The sequence below is a fragment of the Tamandua tetradactyla genome, chromosome 5 (genome assembly GCF_023851605.1).
Source record: "Tamandua tetradactyla isolate mTamTet1 chromosome 5, mTamTet1.pri, whole genome shotgun sequence".
In the NCBI taxonomy this organism is placed as follows: Eukaryota; Metazoa; Chordata; class Mammalia; order Pilosa; family Myrmecophagidae; genus Tamandua; species Tamandua tetradactyla.
In genome coordinates, this window is record NC_135331.1 from 124,686,105 (window position 1) to 124,703,099 (window position 16,995).

The following is a 16,995-nucleotide window of genomic DNA, read 5'->3' on the forward strand; positions in this document are numbered from 1 at the left end:
TTCTTCCTTTAAACTTGCTCTAACTTGTGGTTGTGCTCCAACAATATATTTTGGAGGTGTGAGCATTTGATAAGACATGAGATACTTTAGATACATGGCTTTTGAAGAATTTTGGTATGGAGTTTGTCAAATGTCCCAATTAAAATAATTAATAAAGGTAAGGTGGATTGTACAAATATAGAATAGTGAGCTTAATTTATATTTCTAGCAAAATTCTAGAATGAACCTAGCAAACAGCACCTGGAAAGCACAACTCACAAAAGCAAACCTGCTTAGACTCTCAAAGATGTTGCTTTTCAAGATACACCCCAATGATTACCCACCTGTAGATAAGATGGAGGCCTGAGAAACCAGGTCATGGCTGGCTGATGCTAAGGAAGAATGGCAGTGGGTAGGAGGGGGCCAGTGACCTGTTTCAGGATTCTCTCTTCTATTTGCCTTGGCATATTCATCACTTTTATCAATGACTTGGTTGGTTGAAGATATAGATACCTTGTTTATTTCTTAATCCTCTAGTGGCACAAAGCTTGTAAGCAATAGTGATTGTGTGAGATGTCAAAATTAGGATTCAGAAGCTCCCCAGAGACTGGAATGTATGAGTAATACTCTTCAAGCTCTAGAAAAGACTACCAAAATATCTGATACAATCTTAGCTTGTATTATTAGGAATATGGCATCTAAATTAGAGGAGGAATAGTTCTACTTTGCTCTGTCCTGAGTGGATAATTCACTAAACACATTTTTGAAGTGTCTGCTCCAGGAAACGAGTGGCATGGAGAATAGACCATAAAATATGTTTAAAATGGAGAAGAAAAGACTCTTCGGGTGTGTGATAGGATCTATAGATATCTGAAGATAACCCATAGGGCAGGCAATGGTGACTCAGTAGCAGAATACTCGCCTGCCATGCCAGAGACCCAGGTGTAATTCCCAGAGCCAGCCCATGCCAATTATAATAATAATAATAATAAATAGAGATATCCCATAAAAGAAGAATTACTTGATTAATTTCACAGGGCAATAAGGCCCAAGTAATGTAAACAGACAGAATGAAAAAACTTCCCCAAAATTAAAACTTCTCTAAACAAAAAGTACTTCCTTTGATATTTTGGCATGCAAAACTTGTGTCATGGTGGGTAATCAATACACAACTATTGAACTGAATAAAAATCTAGTACTTTTTTCATATAGATTCATTGTGTATGATTTTGTATGAATGTGATTTATTAATTAAGAAGGTATTGCAAGTCTACAAACTCAGCAGTGGACAGTTAATGCATTCCTAGAGACTCTTGTCTCTAAGAGACTCACCAACTAGAGGTACAGGAGGGGCTAGTGATAGTGGTTGTACATGTATATAATAAAGATGTTTCACTGTGATTTAAATATTGTGAATACCTTGCTCTTCTTAAGAAAGTAATCCAGCAATTAATAGTTTAGAAGAAGGAACAATAAAATAGAAATCATCAAATACCAACCTTTTAGCATATGAGAACTTTACTTTTGATTTTTGACATTTGGAGTAAAAATGTTTTCATGACCAGAATTTCTTAAGATGGGTCATCAAATCTGTGAGAAAGGAAATGTAAATTCCTTATGCAGAAAAAAAAAAAAATAAAGGAAGAATCTTTAAATTATCTTACAGCAAAATAAGAAATGCACCATTCTGTTTGCTTTTCACATAATCCCTCAGTTGTTTATGTTTGTATTCAAGATATATTTATTCATTTTTTCCTCTGCTTATTTTTAGGGTACTTTGAATCCCTATTGTGTGTCATGGGATGACTCAAGAACGTAAGTGACAGATGTTTTCTTACATTACTTTGGACTAAATATTCAAAGCACAGTGTTATTTCAACTACCTAATCAGCAGTTATATGATCAATCAGTGGGATGTGAATTAGACTCAGAGAAAAAGATTCCCCCTTTTTGAATCTGCTGGACAGCTTGATGAATGTGTTTGTGTGATACCATCAAGTTACATCCCAAGATAAGATTGTATTTCCTAATGTGTAAGGCACATTGCAATTCAGATTCCATGAGAATTTTTTTAAAACTCTAGTATTTAAAAATTATAGGAGCTCAAATAGCTGTTTCAATATCTTCCCCTAGTAATTCAGCTTGGCATTGCAAATTAAAATAGCAATCTCTATGGCCATTTGGCCAATACATTACTTGCATGACCTTGAATCTATTATCAGAGTAATGCAATATTATATGGCACTTCCAATTTGTTTTGTTATCAAGACCCTGAATGACATTTAATTGTTTTTATTAATATATTTTGTGAATTCATGAAGACAAAAACAATAATTTCTTTTAATAAGGATGAGTAATTCTCCCATGTATCCTTTTATTTGTACAAATAATTGCAGTGTCTCTGGTTAAAAACAACTTCATTTCATTTATAATTATGTGAGATTTTAATGTCTTAAAGGGCAGAAAATCCTTGGTTAAGTCTTTATTAGACTTCTGTATTTTAAATACTTACATAGGTTTATTTCAGTGATACACCTAGCTTATACATTTTTTTGGATGAAGGGGAGAGAAATGTCAACTCTATAAACAAGCACAACTATATGTATACTGTCAGATAAGGCACCACATTGTTGAGTTTGATGTATTTTAAGAATTTTCCCACTGTTATTCACCCCAAGTATGATCTACATCTGAGATTTTATTGTGTTAATTACCTCTCACCAGTAATTATTGGAGAATTTAAAAGAATGTTCTTAGAATGTCTAGGAAAGGAGCAAATCTACAGGCAATATTTAGGTTATTAATATAATTTAAGCTACAAATATCATTATGTGGTTGACAAATCAATGATATTAAGCATATGTTCTGCTGTGGGTTCTGATTTTCTAGGAATCCTCTTTCCTAAGAATCTTAATAACATAAGGAAAATTCCAATTTGGCCTGTTGATAATATGGGCTGGACATCCTTACCTGTGTCATTATTGTTTCTATTTTAAATCCCCATGGAATTGAATGAAAAAAACCCATGGTGGTTAACTTTTTGTGAAATCTCCTCTCTTCCAATATCAAGGGAAGACTTTGGTGTATATTCTAAGACACTTCTTAGTATGTTTTATAGCCAAGAGAAGAATAAAATGCTATAAAAATTTAATTGAATGTTTTCTGCTGAAAAAAATATGCTTTCTTAAATACCTGATTATAGCTACTTACATATATTTGTGAATAATAACCAAATTTGATTTGGTTACTGTCTTTCATTGGGCTCAGTTTTCATCTATGCTGATCCAAACAGAGGGCAATTTTACTAATTCTCATAAGCCTTTAGGAATGTTAAAGGAACACTACAAGAAGAGACAGCATTCCCCTATGTCATACCTTCTGTTGATTTCCTTTCATGGATGGTATAAGGTGTTAAGTTTAATTTGTAATGTTATTGGTGTTTGAGGTCAGTATTAACCTTAGGAATCAATCACACTCTACTTTTCTGGGCATCTGCTGATAATGTGTCTCTTATCTGTCACAAAGAACACATCTTAGCTTTACAAAATTGAGTTTTTTTAGTTGTCCTTCCAGAAAATGATTTGGTGAGCGGAGATGTATTTAGCAGCCTTTCAAAGCAAAGTATCTCAAAAGATCAGTACATCTCATGTTTTTTTATGTATCTGAAAAGTGATCAAAGAATGCCACCATGAGAGAACTTCTGTCCCATCACATTTTTTTCTGAGTGTCTCATCATTAAAATTATTTTGAGGTGAGTGCTTAAACAATGAACGTTAAGACAACTTTATGTTTTTCAAATATGTGCTGTTTTGAACATGATCATATATATAATAGTTTTACTAATGTAATAATTTTAATTTTGAATATAAGTCCTCCACATATAGATAACAGTTAAGAGATATTGTTTTAAAACATTTATTTTCTTTTTTTTTTTTACATAGTTTAAAACATTGCTGCTAAGGCTAAAGGCCCCATTGACCATTACCACTTTGGGCCTTCACTCCTACTTTATCTCTTCAAGATCATCTCTAATAACATTTTATTGTACATAATTCCAACCATCCATGTCTGCATTGACATATGTGTATATCCATAGAAACTATCGCTATCCTCACATAAATGTTATACTGTATATATAACATTTGCAACCTCAGTTTTTCATTTAACAATATGTCTGGTCATTTTTTTTTATATTGCTACCTATATTTCGTTCCTTGGTGCCTGGTATATTTATATCTTCATTTACCTGGTGTTCTATTTTGATAGCCATTGAGGTAGTTTCCAATTTAGTTATTCTATAACCATGCTTCTGTTCATCTCTTCTTGAGAATATCTCTGACCATTTTTTCTGAAGTGCCACCCCAATGTTCTCTTTATTCCACCCTATTTTATATTCTTCATGGTATGCATTACTACTTTCTTATTTTTTTATTTTTTTAAATTAAATATTGGAAAAAAAGAAATTAACCCAACATTTAGAAGTCATTACTTTCTTATTTTTGTTTCTCCTTGTTTATTGCTTCTCTCTCTCCCACTAGAAAATAAGTACCATATTTATTTACCACTGTCCTATTCACCACTGCACTGTCAGTGCCTAGTGCAGCAATTGCACAAAGATACATTCAACAAAAATTTATTGGTTAGTTTTTCAAGGATGAATGTTTGTTCCTCAGGTAACCTGTCTATTTATGAACTATTCCCATTTCTCTTTCATTTTATCAACTGACTTACATATTGATAGCAATTATTAGACCCAATACTGGAAGTTGAAAAGGAGAAAGTTTCAGCTTATTAGGGTTCTATGGACCTTTATAAACAAATAACTTATTTCTAAAGGTAATCTCTTAACCTTAATGATCTAAAACAAAAGTACTTTATTCTACTTTAATTAGACACAACAGTTCTAGACAATGATAAAAACATATTTTTGATCTTGCTTTGGCTAACTAATTAAGAGGATGAAGAAAATGTTTCATTACTGCTGACTCATGAAATAAATTGAAAGTAGTTTGCTCACTTCAAAAATAAGCCTACTTTAGGCAGGAGAAGTCTTACTCTTTTTAAAGTGTCATTATCATTTGGGTAATTGATAATATTCATGTTCTTTGGAACATTGTAAATTTGGATTGTGAGTAGATCACAAGTGTTGACAATGTTTTCTAGAAAACTTAATCTTTCCTTTTAATTAACTTGTGGTCTTTCTCTGTAAGTCTTGGTCGCATTAGATGATGCCATCATGTCTGTAGAGGATTATATTTTTCTTCAGAAGATGTTTCAGAGTTTTAATTGCCTGCTAAGCAGTTTTATTCAGTCCACTTGTTATTTATTTGCTTATCGTGCTACTGAAAATAAAAGCTCCAAAAGACTGGACTTTCCCATTTTTCCACATTTCCAATTGATTTAGCAGAGTTGAAAGTAGCAGTAGCCACATCTTGACTGAGACTGACACTGCCTTACTCTATCTCAACTCTAATTGAATTGTAGTGATCTCTTTCCCTTGCTCCTTTTGTCCTTTATTACTTCATACCCAGGATATTTCCCTTTCCTTTTGTTTTTCATATTGGTAGTCACCATTTCATTTACCTCCCAGTATGATTCCTAGCAAATATAAAACTTATGCCCCAGCATCATTCCATCACTCCAGGGGGTTACTCTTCTGCTTTGCTTTTCAGGGACCAACATAATAGAAATCATTAAGGAGACACAACATTATACTTTTAGCAGCATACACTCTAGGAGAGGTCTGTTGGTTCTTAGAAGTTCAAATCAATTATACAAAACTTTGCTATTATTGGATAGCCGACCTTTCTCCTCCAGGTAATAAACAAATTAAAAAGCTCTTTTATAAGACTATTCACTCTATGCAAGATGAAGCAAAATAATATGGGCAGAACTTAATTTTCTTAAAATTATAATGAAAGAGGAAAAAAACAGGGAGATCTTGCTGATGACTTAGTTTATACAATAGTTAAGAGAGAAAATAGATCGAGAGCAGTTAACTATGTAGAAGAGTAATATGATAGTCATATTGTTTTTGGACAAACATGGAAACAGTCTTTATGGACCTGCAATTACCCAACGGCAGTCTTTTCTTGTGCAGCAATGAAAAACATAAATAAATCTATATCCAAAATATTCAGATACTGATAGTCACGTTTCCAGTCGATCACTGTTTCTGGAATTTCCTAGTGATACTTAAATGTTTAAAAACTATTTAATTTCAAATAGTGTTGCTATTTTTATTGAGCCTATTGAACTGTTCAAAAATCATGTTCAAATATAGCTGAGTACTTTATGACAGTCAATTCTTTGGAAATTACATGATAATGTGACAGACATATGATATTGAAGTGTTATGTGCAACATCTATTATGCCCAACATATATCTCATGTTCAATTTTACAGAATAGTTCCTAGGGCCATGTTTGTATTTCCATAGTTTGAATGGCAAGAAATAATGATTTCTGGCTTGTGTAATCCTGTCTCAGTGGGTATATTCAGTATGTCTAGCATTAATGTAGCTACAGAAACACAAAGTTAGATATTTGGAGTTTGCATCTAAGATGTCAGGATTTCAAAGAATTTCCCCTATTCTCTAAGGTCCATTGATCAATTCCAGAATCACACAATGCTATTTTGTGCTTTTGTCTCTTGGTTATATGCACACTGACAGAAATGAGAACATTAGACCTTTAAGTTATCAACATACTAGTCCTCATAAGTTAAAGTAAAATTTACCCAACTCCAAAACATGAAGGATTAATCATAATCAAAATAATGATGCCCAACTTTAGACTAGTTACTGCTTTTCAAATTTATTATTGATTATATTTTTGCTTGTGTTTGCAGAAGAAACATGATCTTTTTAAAGTCCTGCAAAAATACATAGAAAAAAACTTAATTCCCTAAGAAACTATCTATATAATTAAAGATTCTTTGGTAGGAACTAAATGAAGCTTTCTTTGGTATTTGCTTTTCTACTTTACTTCTGTTTTCTGATATCCACAATTTAAGTGGTTTCTGGTAAAACTTTTAATTCAGAATGACCTTCTTCCTGCTATCTTTATGGTTTTTCTTTTTGTTTTTCTTTTTAATCCCTTAAGATATTATAAGTTTTCCTTAGAATATTTTATGCTATTCAATCTTAAATGCCTAGTTTCCTAAAGCTGAATTCCTGTATTTGTTACCATATAAACTATCCCTTTTTAACTGCATAAAGTTTATATCAGTATCTCTAACACTATTAACAACCTATTATGTTCATTAGAGACAACAATCCGTTTTGCCTTCAACATGTATTCTGAAGGCTAATATTGGGAGCAAAATGGCACCACGTATTTTTATTTTATTTTGCTGTGAGTTCTTGTCTTGTTCCCCTAAAGTAGGGGTTAGCAAACTACAACCTAAGGAACAAATCCAGCCTGTGGCAAGGTTTCAAAATTCAAATTTTATCAGGATATAGTAGTGTCTTTGTTTACATGTTGCTATAACTGTTTTGTGGTATAACCCCAGAGTTGAGTTGCTGCAACAGAGACCATATGGCCCGCAAAGCCTAAAATATTTACTACCTAGGCCTTTTCAGGAAAAATGATGCCAATTCCTGCAAAACAGTGTTTTCCGAAATTTTTTCTGTCTTGGCACACAGGCACAGTATTAATTTTACTCTTCATTGGGGCAGATGAATGAAAGTGCTTGCAAGCAGGGTCAGGGTGGGGTGCTCAAGGAATTAATATCTCCATTAGCTCCAGAAATATTGATTCTTACCCATAATCAGTCTCATTTTGCTCTCTAAGGGAGTGTTTTCCTGTCCTTTTTATCTCATAACCTATTGTCCACATTTTCAACTTTTTTTCCTGTCTCAGTGACAATTTTGGATTTTTTCTAACCTATCCTTAAGGTCATGGATTATCTTTTCACCCATGTCTAAACTATTATTCAATTTATCTTAAATTTCAATGATCAGTTTTTCATTTCTAGAGTTTCCATTTAATAGTTTCTCTTTTTAATTTACTAAATTCATTTTTAGAATTTCCTATTTTTATGCAGGTATTTTTTATTTATTTTATCTTTTTGTTTTTTTTATTATTACATGGGCAGGCACCAGGAAATGAACCTGGGTCTTGGGCATAGCAGGCAAAAACTCTGCCACTGAGCCACTGCGGCCCTATGCAGGTATTTTTGAGCTTAGGTTTTGCTTTTTTTAATCTAGTAGGCATAGTTATTTTATAATCTGTGCATGATAATTCCAGTATTGGAAATATTTGTGGGTCTGTTCTGCTTTATTTTTATTTTCTTCCTTTGACTTCTCATAATCCTTATTTCATGGTGTTCTGAGTTAGGTAGTGCTAATTGTCATCAAAAAATTATTTATGAGAATTCTTCAAGGTCTAGAATAAAGGTACCTTCCTACAAAAAGAATTTGTATTTTCCTCTACTGAACACTTGAGACTGTTATTAAGCTAGGGTCCCTTAAACAAGCATCAGCTTAGAGGTCCCTTGGGCCAGCTAAGTGTTGTGAACTCTGGCTGCAAATGATATGGGGGTTGGATTGTTGTCACATTTGTGTGACAACACATTCACATAGGTTCCATCATTTCTAGCAGTTTTTAGATGGGAAAGTAGATCTAAAAAAAATAAATTGTCATTTCTGAAAATGGAAGTCTGAATCAATGTCTCCTCATACCTGTAAGTCTTTAATAACACGTCAATGGTATCACAGCATACCTGTTGGGAAGTGCTGCCCTAAAGTAATTTTATGCATTTTTCTTTCACGACCCTTATATTTGTTACATTGTATTACTATAATTTTATATTCTCCTGTAGACTTAAGAACTTTGAGGACTGGAAATATCTCACATTCATCTTTGCAAATTCTGCTATGCTTAAGAAAGAGTTTTGCAATTGACTAGTAATTTCATTAATTCATTTGACAAAAATTTATTGAGAACCTATTATTTGCTCTGCTGTTCTAGGTGCCAAAGATATATATTGGTGAACAGACAAGAATACCTGCCTTATGGAGCTTAAGAGGGGCAATGGGGTATGGGGAAGGTGATAAGCACAGAAACATAATAGATAAGTAAATTTGATAGTGCCATAAAAGGTAAAAATTTCATGTGGGTGGGTGAAGTAGATCAAGGTAAAGAGAACAGAGAATTCTATTAAAGTTAGTATTTATTTACATGCCTGTACTTGCCTTATTCCAAGATGTCGTCGCTCTCTTGTCCATGATATCACCACTCATTTGTGCCCAAGATGTACAAAGTATTGGTTCAGATTCCATCTCTGGTTCCTCAGGTTGTTGACCATGTGCTTTCCTAAGCCATCTAACTAGGGTTTAATTTTAGTTAAAATTCTCTGTACATTCTACTTAACTTTCTTCAAATGTTTGGTCTTCCATCTTCAACCTTTTCTGTCTGTGGTCTCCATGTCTAGTCTTCTGTGGTTATAATCTCAACCATGCAATTAAATTGTATAAAGCCTGAGAAGTGGCACATAAAAACACGTGATGTAAAAGCTAAATGTTTTAAAATGAGAACAATTAAGAATTCTGCCCAAAAGATATTTATATGATATAAAAGGAAAGTTTATAGAATCAAGAAGCCATGTCTGTTTAAAAAAAAAAAACTAAAGGATAGACTCTACTCTTTAATATTCATTTTCAAGCATGCCATTAAAATTAAAAGTAGAAACCCTCTGACCTCATTCATGTGTATTTCTAAATCCAAAATCCTATCAATTATTTGTGGATTTATGGTTTTCTTTAGTCAATTATTTACCATATAAATAATGAGATGGAAAGGTTAGAATTTTTGACAAGAGAATTATATACCAATATTTCGCTTTATAGTTCAGTGAAAATTATCATAAGGCATAGGGCTCCCAATACGCTAGTAAGGATACCTATTTACCTAAGAATGAGAAACTGAAAATTAACTTCCTCTTTTTGGTCAGTAATGTGGAAAAAATGTGATAATAAAAATAACATATATAATTGTTTTAAGCCCTGGATTTCTTAATTAGAAATTAAGCATTCTATTGCCTGTCACGTAGGGTAGTCATGAAGATCAACTGAAAAATTGCTGTAACCATGCTTGGCCCAGTGGCTGAGACATGACAGGTGTTCAGTAAAGGTTTGCGGGACAGGTGGGTTGTCAGGTTTGGTTAGTGGGAGATTCCCAAAGGGAAGGCTCTTGGCTATTCATACTCCCTTGATTGAACAATAAGCCTCATCTGTCTGGGAAAGTGATTTTTTAAATGTGTGGGACATCTTAGGGAGGATTCCCAGAGGGGAAAGGAAAGTAAAACAAACAAAAAACCTGGACAAAGTTTAGGTGCCTCAGAAAGTTCTCTTCAAGAGTTTACACTATGGAACCTCCTGCATCTACCCTCTTTTCTTCCTCTCATTCCCAGAAACTCATTGAAGTTAGTTTTCAACGTACTTGCTTAAAGTAATATTTTAAAAATCAATAAAAGCAAAACTGGGAACTCATCCAACATTCCTCACCAATTTATGCTGTTCTTTGGGGCTGTGGAATGATTCCAAGAGACCCTTTTGACAGGATTTTTGAAATTATGTTGTTAAAATATTAATAGGTATAATATTAATAAGAGCAACCTAGTACTGGCTGGTAAGGATAAGCCCCTAGTGAACTTCTCTTAATTTGCTAATATCTATGTTTCTCTTTATGAAAAGGTCTAGGCTTTAAATTGCTGCAAATCATATTAGATAATTGTAGAACTATTTTTCAGTTCTTTGAATGACTCAAGCTAAATTTTTTCTTCTTATATATCCCATAAACAACAGACTGGACATTTTTCTTAATATTTAATATGCTATTTCCTTTTCTTATTTTAAGCCTCAGAACCATCTGCTTGTGCATTAGTAAATAAGTATTTTACAGTTTTGGTGTAATAGACATTCAGTAATTAAAGCTAACATCACCTCTTCTTATATACCATTAACCAAGAATCCAGTATATACTTGAGAATATTTCTTAAATTCCTTACCAATATTATTACCTTAATTATTTATTATTACCTTAATTATTTATCTCACACATTACCGAGTGTTAAGAATGCATGTAGTAGTGTTGATTTTAATTAAAAAATACGACCCGCTATTAAATCCTTTCTACTTGTTTATTTGTTTGATATAATGGACATAAAGAATTATGTTTGTAAATCAAGTCACAACTAAAACCACAATACCTTAAACATCATATTTGGGGTAAAGTTGATTTAGTATGCATATGACACATTTTGCAAATACTGAAAACAAAAGTAGGCATTTAACATATATATATAGAAAAATAGACTATTAGAAACAAGAAATTTGTTTGAAAATCTAAACTTTGAAAGATAATAGTAAAACCCTATATTGCCAATATGTAGCAAACTAAAACCTATTTGGATATTCTCTTTGCCTAAAGCAACTTTTTTGTTTGTTTGCTTGTTTGTTTGAATTGTTGGTGTTATTCAACTTCTTTTTGATGTTACTGGTAAAACCAGGCTTGGACAAGAATGGAGCAAGTTTCATTGCCTGGAATTTTGACCAGAATCCTAAGTTAGCACAATTCCAAGATGGTATACAAAGTGGATGGGACTTTTTCCTCTCATTAATAGATTCTAGTTCTGTTCTGTAAAAGCATGGTTTTGTTTACCAGTCTTTGTAAAACCCTATTTGAGAATCCAGCCAGGCACTTGAAACCTGGTACAGGGGTTTTTGTTTGATTTACTGGTTTATTTGGAGAAAGGAAAGAGGGAAATAGAATTAGCATTGAAGAAAGTTTCCCAATCAAGTGTATTTTTAATGATTTTCAAGCACTGTAGTAGCAGCTACCCAGGAATTGCCATTTGCGGATGCCTATATGGTTTAAATATACATTCAACTAAGCAGATTCTGAACTTTTATTAATTCAACAAGATATTTTTAAAATGTTCTCTGCTCTGCAAGAAACACTGTGTACACAGCCTGAGCAGTTTTATTAAAAACACAATGTAATAATGTACCATGAAGTCACAGAATTCTTTCCAACAACTACTGCTTACCAACATTGACAACCAGTCAGCTTCCTTTCTGGAATTATGCACATGTATAGATCCATTACAACGTATAACTTGAACCCGGACTAAAATTGCTAGTCAGAGAAGGCCTAGGCCAGCTCCATACTGGTGACCTAGAGAGGTGATGTCATGCATTTTCTTTCATTTTTATTGACTTCATGTTTTAGGGTAAGATAGCTGAGACTTAGGAGGTAGAGAATTTACCCTTACTGTTCAAATTTATTGCATCTACCTCTCCTAAGCTAGGAACATAAAGAAAATAAAAGATTATCTGGTTATCTAAACAAATGTTACATATTGAATGGATGTTGGAAAGTCAAAAAAAAAAACTTTTTATGCAAAAAAGTATAGGTAAAGAGAATTAGAAAATAACCTGTAGCCAACTAGCCTGTTTAGAAGCTAAATTAAATACAATGTAATTGTTAGGAAAGACTTCAGACCACCCATGAGTCTATGTCATAGATGACCAACTGTCCTTTGAATAATGACTATAATTAATAACATTTTATGCCTCAGTTCAGTGTAGTTTCTATGTTGAAAGATCTTTTCAGTTTGACCTGAGCACAGATACAAGTTTCTGAAAATTTGGATCCCCTTCAAAACCTAAGGAGAAGAAAATATATTTTTTCTTACAGTTCAGGTACTCAAGAATTATTGATTATCTTAAATGTCAAGATGGTTTTCCCAGGGAAGCCTCCCCTCACCCCTGGATTTCTTCGAATCTCCTTGCTTCATGGCTCCACTTTGTTTTCTGTAGTACTTAGCATGGTTCCTGGAACAAAGTAGGTTCTTAATAAATATTTGCTGAATTGAATCAGAATGACTCATTCAATATTAAAATAAATTTATATATGTAATTTTCTTCTCTGTATTATTACCATATGTTATACAAGTAAGTTTTATGGGTAGCTATAAATAAATAATAAAATACTATTTCAGAGTTGATAAGTCATCTAGTTCAGTATATACTGTATAGAAATCTTACATGTTCCTGAAAGTTAAAATGTTCTTATTCCTTTTCTTTCCAAGAGAGAAATAAGTTCTTTCTGCTGCAAAAAATACAGAGTGATTCAGTGTTCATGGGAGGAATTCATAATTCAGGCTCTTATTTTCACACTGCCTTTCAACAACACCTACGCCACCCAGAATAATAATGTGCTAAGCTTCAGTGCCTGCAAAGTATTTCAATAAAAGAAGGAAATTATTTTCATAATTACTGATAAGTTCTTAATTTGTTCTGCTAAATGGTAAATCAACCACAGTTGGTAAAAGAAGTAATTCTTATGTGTTGATATTACAAGCTTAGAAAAGAAGGCTTGAAGTTGTCTTGAAATGCTAAGAAGTGATGATAATTTAATTTTAAAGAGATAAAGGGTCAATTAGTGGAATTCCTTTGAGGTTCTGAAGGGCAAGTATCATATTGCTTTTGGATATTTAACATGCTCAGTAAAGTCATTTACAGATTTTTACCATTTTTTAAAGTAGACAATAGTATTTTTAAGTGAGGGGTGTTGCAAGATGTAAGCAGGATAGAAATCAGTTCAAGCTATAGTTACACTTGCCAAAAAGTAATAATATGAACAGATAGTTATTGAGACCCACCTTGAATTTAGGCCTAATCATTGACTTTGTAAAGTGTACTATTTTCAGATTTTTTCTGATACATGCAAATTAGGTGCTCAATAACTATATATTAAAGGAAATGTTTATTAAATGAATGAATGAATGAATAAACATTTACATCATTTTTTTTTCTGAGCCAGTCTCTTCCTTGCAGGATATCTGGGAATATCACTAATTTTTCTGAGCCTCTATTGCTAGGGTTAAATAAATTAGTGATTCATTGATGTCCCATTTATCCAACATCTTTGGAGAATGAAGTGCCCTAGTAAAGAAATTTCCAGTTCAGTGAAGCTTATCTCTTCTATATTTTGCATTCTTACTCATTCAATCTAAATCTTTTTAGTGTGCATTTCACCTCTGTACATCTGTAACAAGGGCATTGCCCAGGCTGAGAAAGTGTTACTGCCCTGGAGCACTGTGACTCTCAACCAGGGCCTCGTAGGATGCTAAGCAGCATCACTGGCTTCTATCCACTAGATGCCAGTATCACTCACCTCCAGTTATGACAACCAAAAAATGTCTCCTGGCATTGCCCTGAGAAAAATGTCCCTGGAGGACAGGGGTGCAAAATCATATACCATCTAGAACAGTTGATCAAGGGAACTTTGTTAACAATGCAGGTTCCTGTCCCCAACTTAGAACTATGAGTCATAACCTCTAGTGGCCATGGAAAGGACTATGTGCTTTTGTTTTCACTTGAATATGTATTTTTATTTAGATTTGCAGCACTAATACCATGATGATGAACAGTCATGAATTTGTATCAAGAAGCATACAACTTTCAAGTGTAAGATTTTTCACAAGTAATTTAAATATAGCATCATTACTATGTGATACTAGATTGAAAGATGACATTTAGATTCTCCGGCTTTGGGGCAATTAGTAACATCAAAATAATTGTGTAGTCAGGCAGAGCTAAGAAATTCAAAAGTAGTTTCTTTTTCTTCTGCCTGTTCCTTTGCAGTAAGATCCATTGTCTCATGTGAAAAAAATCATTAATAGGCAGACCCTCCACAAACTGCCAAGTCTTGTTCTTGATCACAACGGCGAATGAGTAGAGCAGATCATCAGAAATGCCGTAGGTGTTGCCATCAAAGATAACACCCATGAACACAAATTCCCTACTCTGGGGTTCCAAACCAGATATCTCTGACATGGTCACAGATGGCTTTTGCAGCAGACATTGCACTGAATAGCTTCCGAGCCTTGATGACGGCAGCGCCGTGCTGCCGCCCAGTTGTGATAAAATGTCACTTAAGCAAGCTGTAATCTTTCAGGGTTTCATAAGCACCAGCTTCCTTTTCTTGCAATTTCACATTGGTATGGTTGACATCTGGATACTTTGTTGAGGAATGGTTTCCCCAGATGATGACATTCTTTACAATATCAACAGTCACTCCAAGTTTAAGGGCAATTTGAGATTTAGCTCAATTTTAATCCAAATGTGTTAAGCAATTGAAATTCCCCTTGAGAATGGATGGAGCCGACTTTGAAGCAGTCAGACAGGTAGTATCGGCTGGGTTTCCTACAACAACAAACTTAACTGACTTCTTGGCTTATTTTTCCAAGGCTGCACCTTGAACTTTGAAGATTTTCACATTTGCTTTCAGTAAATCTTTCCTTTCCATGCCATCCCTTCTTGGCATGAAACCCATGAGAATGACCACATCTAAGTCTTTGAAGTCAACATCTTCTTTATCTGTTAGGATGACATCTTTCAGGAGGGGAAGTGCACAGTCCTGCAGTTCCATAAGGAACCCTTCCAGGACCCCTATCATGGGGGTGATATCCAACAGCACCAGAATCAGAGGCTGGAGTTTACACAAGACAGAGCCATTTACAATACTGTACAGCAGTGAATGTGCAGTTTGACCAGCTTCTCCAGTTGCAAGGGCTATGATTGATTCTGACATGATTGAGAGCTGCGTGGGCAATGTCAGCATCTGTAGAAACAGCCTCCCGGCGTCAGGTCATCTCTATTGTGGGACCAACAGTACTATGTGCTTTTGAAGAAGGTTAAACTTCCCAGATAGATCTAATGCATACTAAATTTGAGAATCACTGTTTGATTCATTTTTTTTAACTTCTGTTACCTAGGTAGAAAATTGAATAGCCATAGTGAGTCTCTAACCTTAATTTTTCACGTATTTCTAAACCCCTGTTAGTACTACGAGTTATTCAATACCTCTCTTCCAAGTGCTGCATAGGCTGTGAAATAGTAAATGTTCTCAGCACCTCGGGGCCCTCTGCTGTGGTTGAACCTGTTAAGAAGCCAGACCACAGTGATATTTGACTTTAATGTGATGTCCTATATGCATCAAGGGTATGGGTTGGGAACCATCCTTTGGACAGACATGTACTTTTTCTTACAGTACCTGTGGCACATTTTCTCCAACTAGTCAAATTAAATAGCAACCATTATGGGCGGTACATAACTTCCATCTATTCACTCATTTACTCACATGCCCACTCATTCAGTTGTTAATTTATTCAGTACATTCATAATGTTCGAGAACTACTTATTGAAAAACTACAATATGTCAGGCACTTTGCTAAGTGTGGGAGTGGGGTGCGGGGGACACAAATAGTAGGCAAGATATGGAACTTGCAACCTATAGGGGAAACATTACAGTTGTGGCCACAAGATCATTAAAGCCCACTTGAGGACTAAGAACATAATCTTCATTAGCAAGGAACTGTAACTGAGATGACTGGCTACAGGAGGTTAATTAGCAACTCATCTGTTCTGCAAAGTAGATAGAACCCTGATTGTCTGGAAAAGATAATTTGGTATCTAATGTTCGCCCTGGTTACAGTCAGCTCTATAAGGGAAATTAGCTTAACCATGCTGTAAAGATTGTTTCCTGTATTCCTAGTATTAGGGAAAGGAAATTTCCCTAAAATTTAATTAGATTATCATAATTGTTAAATTCTAGACATAAAAGGATGTTTTAAAATAGTCTTACATCAGCTGCTAGTTTCAAATGAAAATGATCATGTTGAAAATTTGGAGTATTTTTGAACAAGATTAGAAAATGCAGGAAAATTTAGCTTTTTATTATGAAGCTGGAAAATAATTATGGAAGAAGCCAATTGCTTAGGTTTCTATCTGTAACCTATTTCCTTTTAAGCAGTCTGTGGCAGGGGCCCCCTCTCTTAGGCCCTGGATTCCCTTTCTTTGCTTTCTCTCAGGGCATTCCTCTAGCAATAATGCTCTCACATTCCTGATGCTTCAGCCTTGCCCTCCCCCACTGGCTTTTTCCGCTTTGTCAGCAAAGATCCTAAAGTCTTTCACCTCTAAAAATAAATACACTCCTTTTAACCTAT

The 16,995-nt window shown here is 34.1% G+C and overlaps 1 protein-coding gene and 1 pseudogene across 5 annotated transcripts in view; one reads left to right on the plus strand and one right to left on the minus strand.

The window, feature by feature from the left end:
• ADGRB3 (adhesion G protein-coupled receptor B3) overlaps positions 1 to 16,995 on the plus strand; it is a 723,849-nt gene that overhangs the window by 434,550 nt on the left and 272,304 nt on the right. For all 5 annotated transcript variants that reach the window (XM_077162185.1, XM_077162184.1, XM_077162181.1 and 2 more), the window contains one exon: positions 1,751 to 1,794. In XM_077162185.1, coding sequence (XP_077018300.1) covers positions 1,751 to 1,794 — 44 coding nt within the window. The remainder of the gene's footprint in view (positions 1 to 1,750; positions 1,795 to 16,995) is intronic.
• On the minus strand, positions 14,574 to 15,581 carry LOC143682723 (malate dehydrogenase, cytoplasmic pseudogene; annotated as a pseudogene).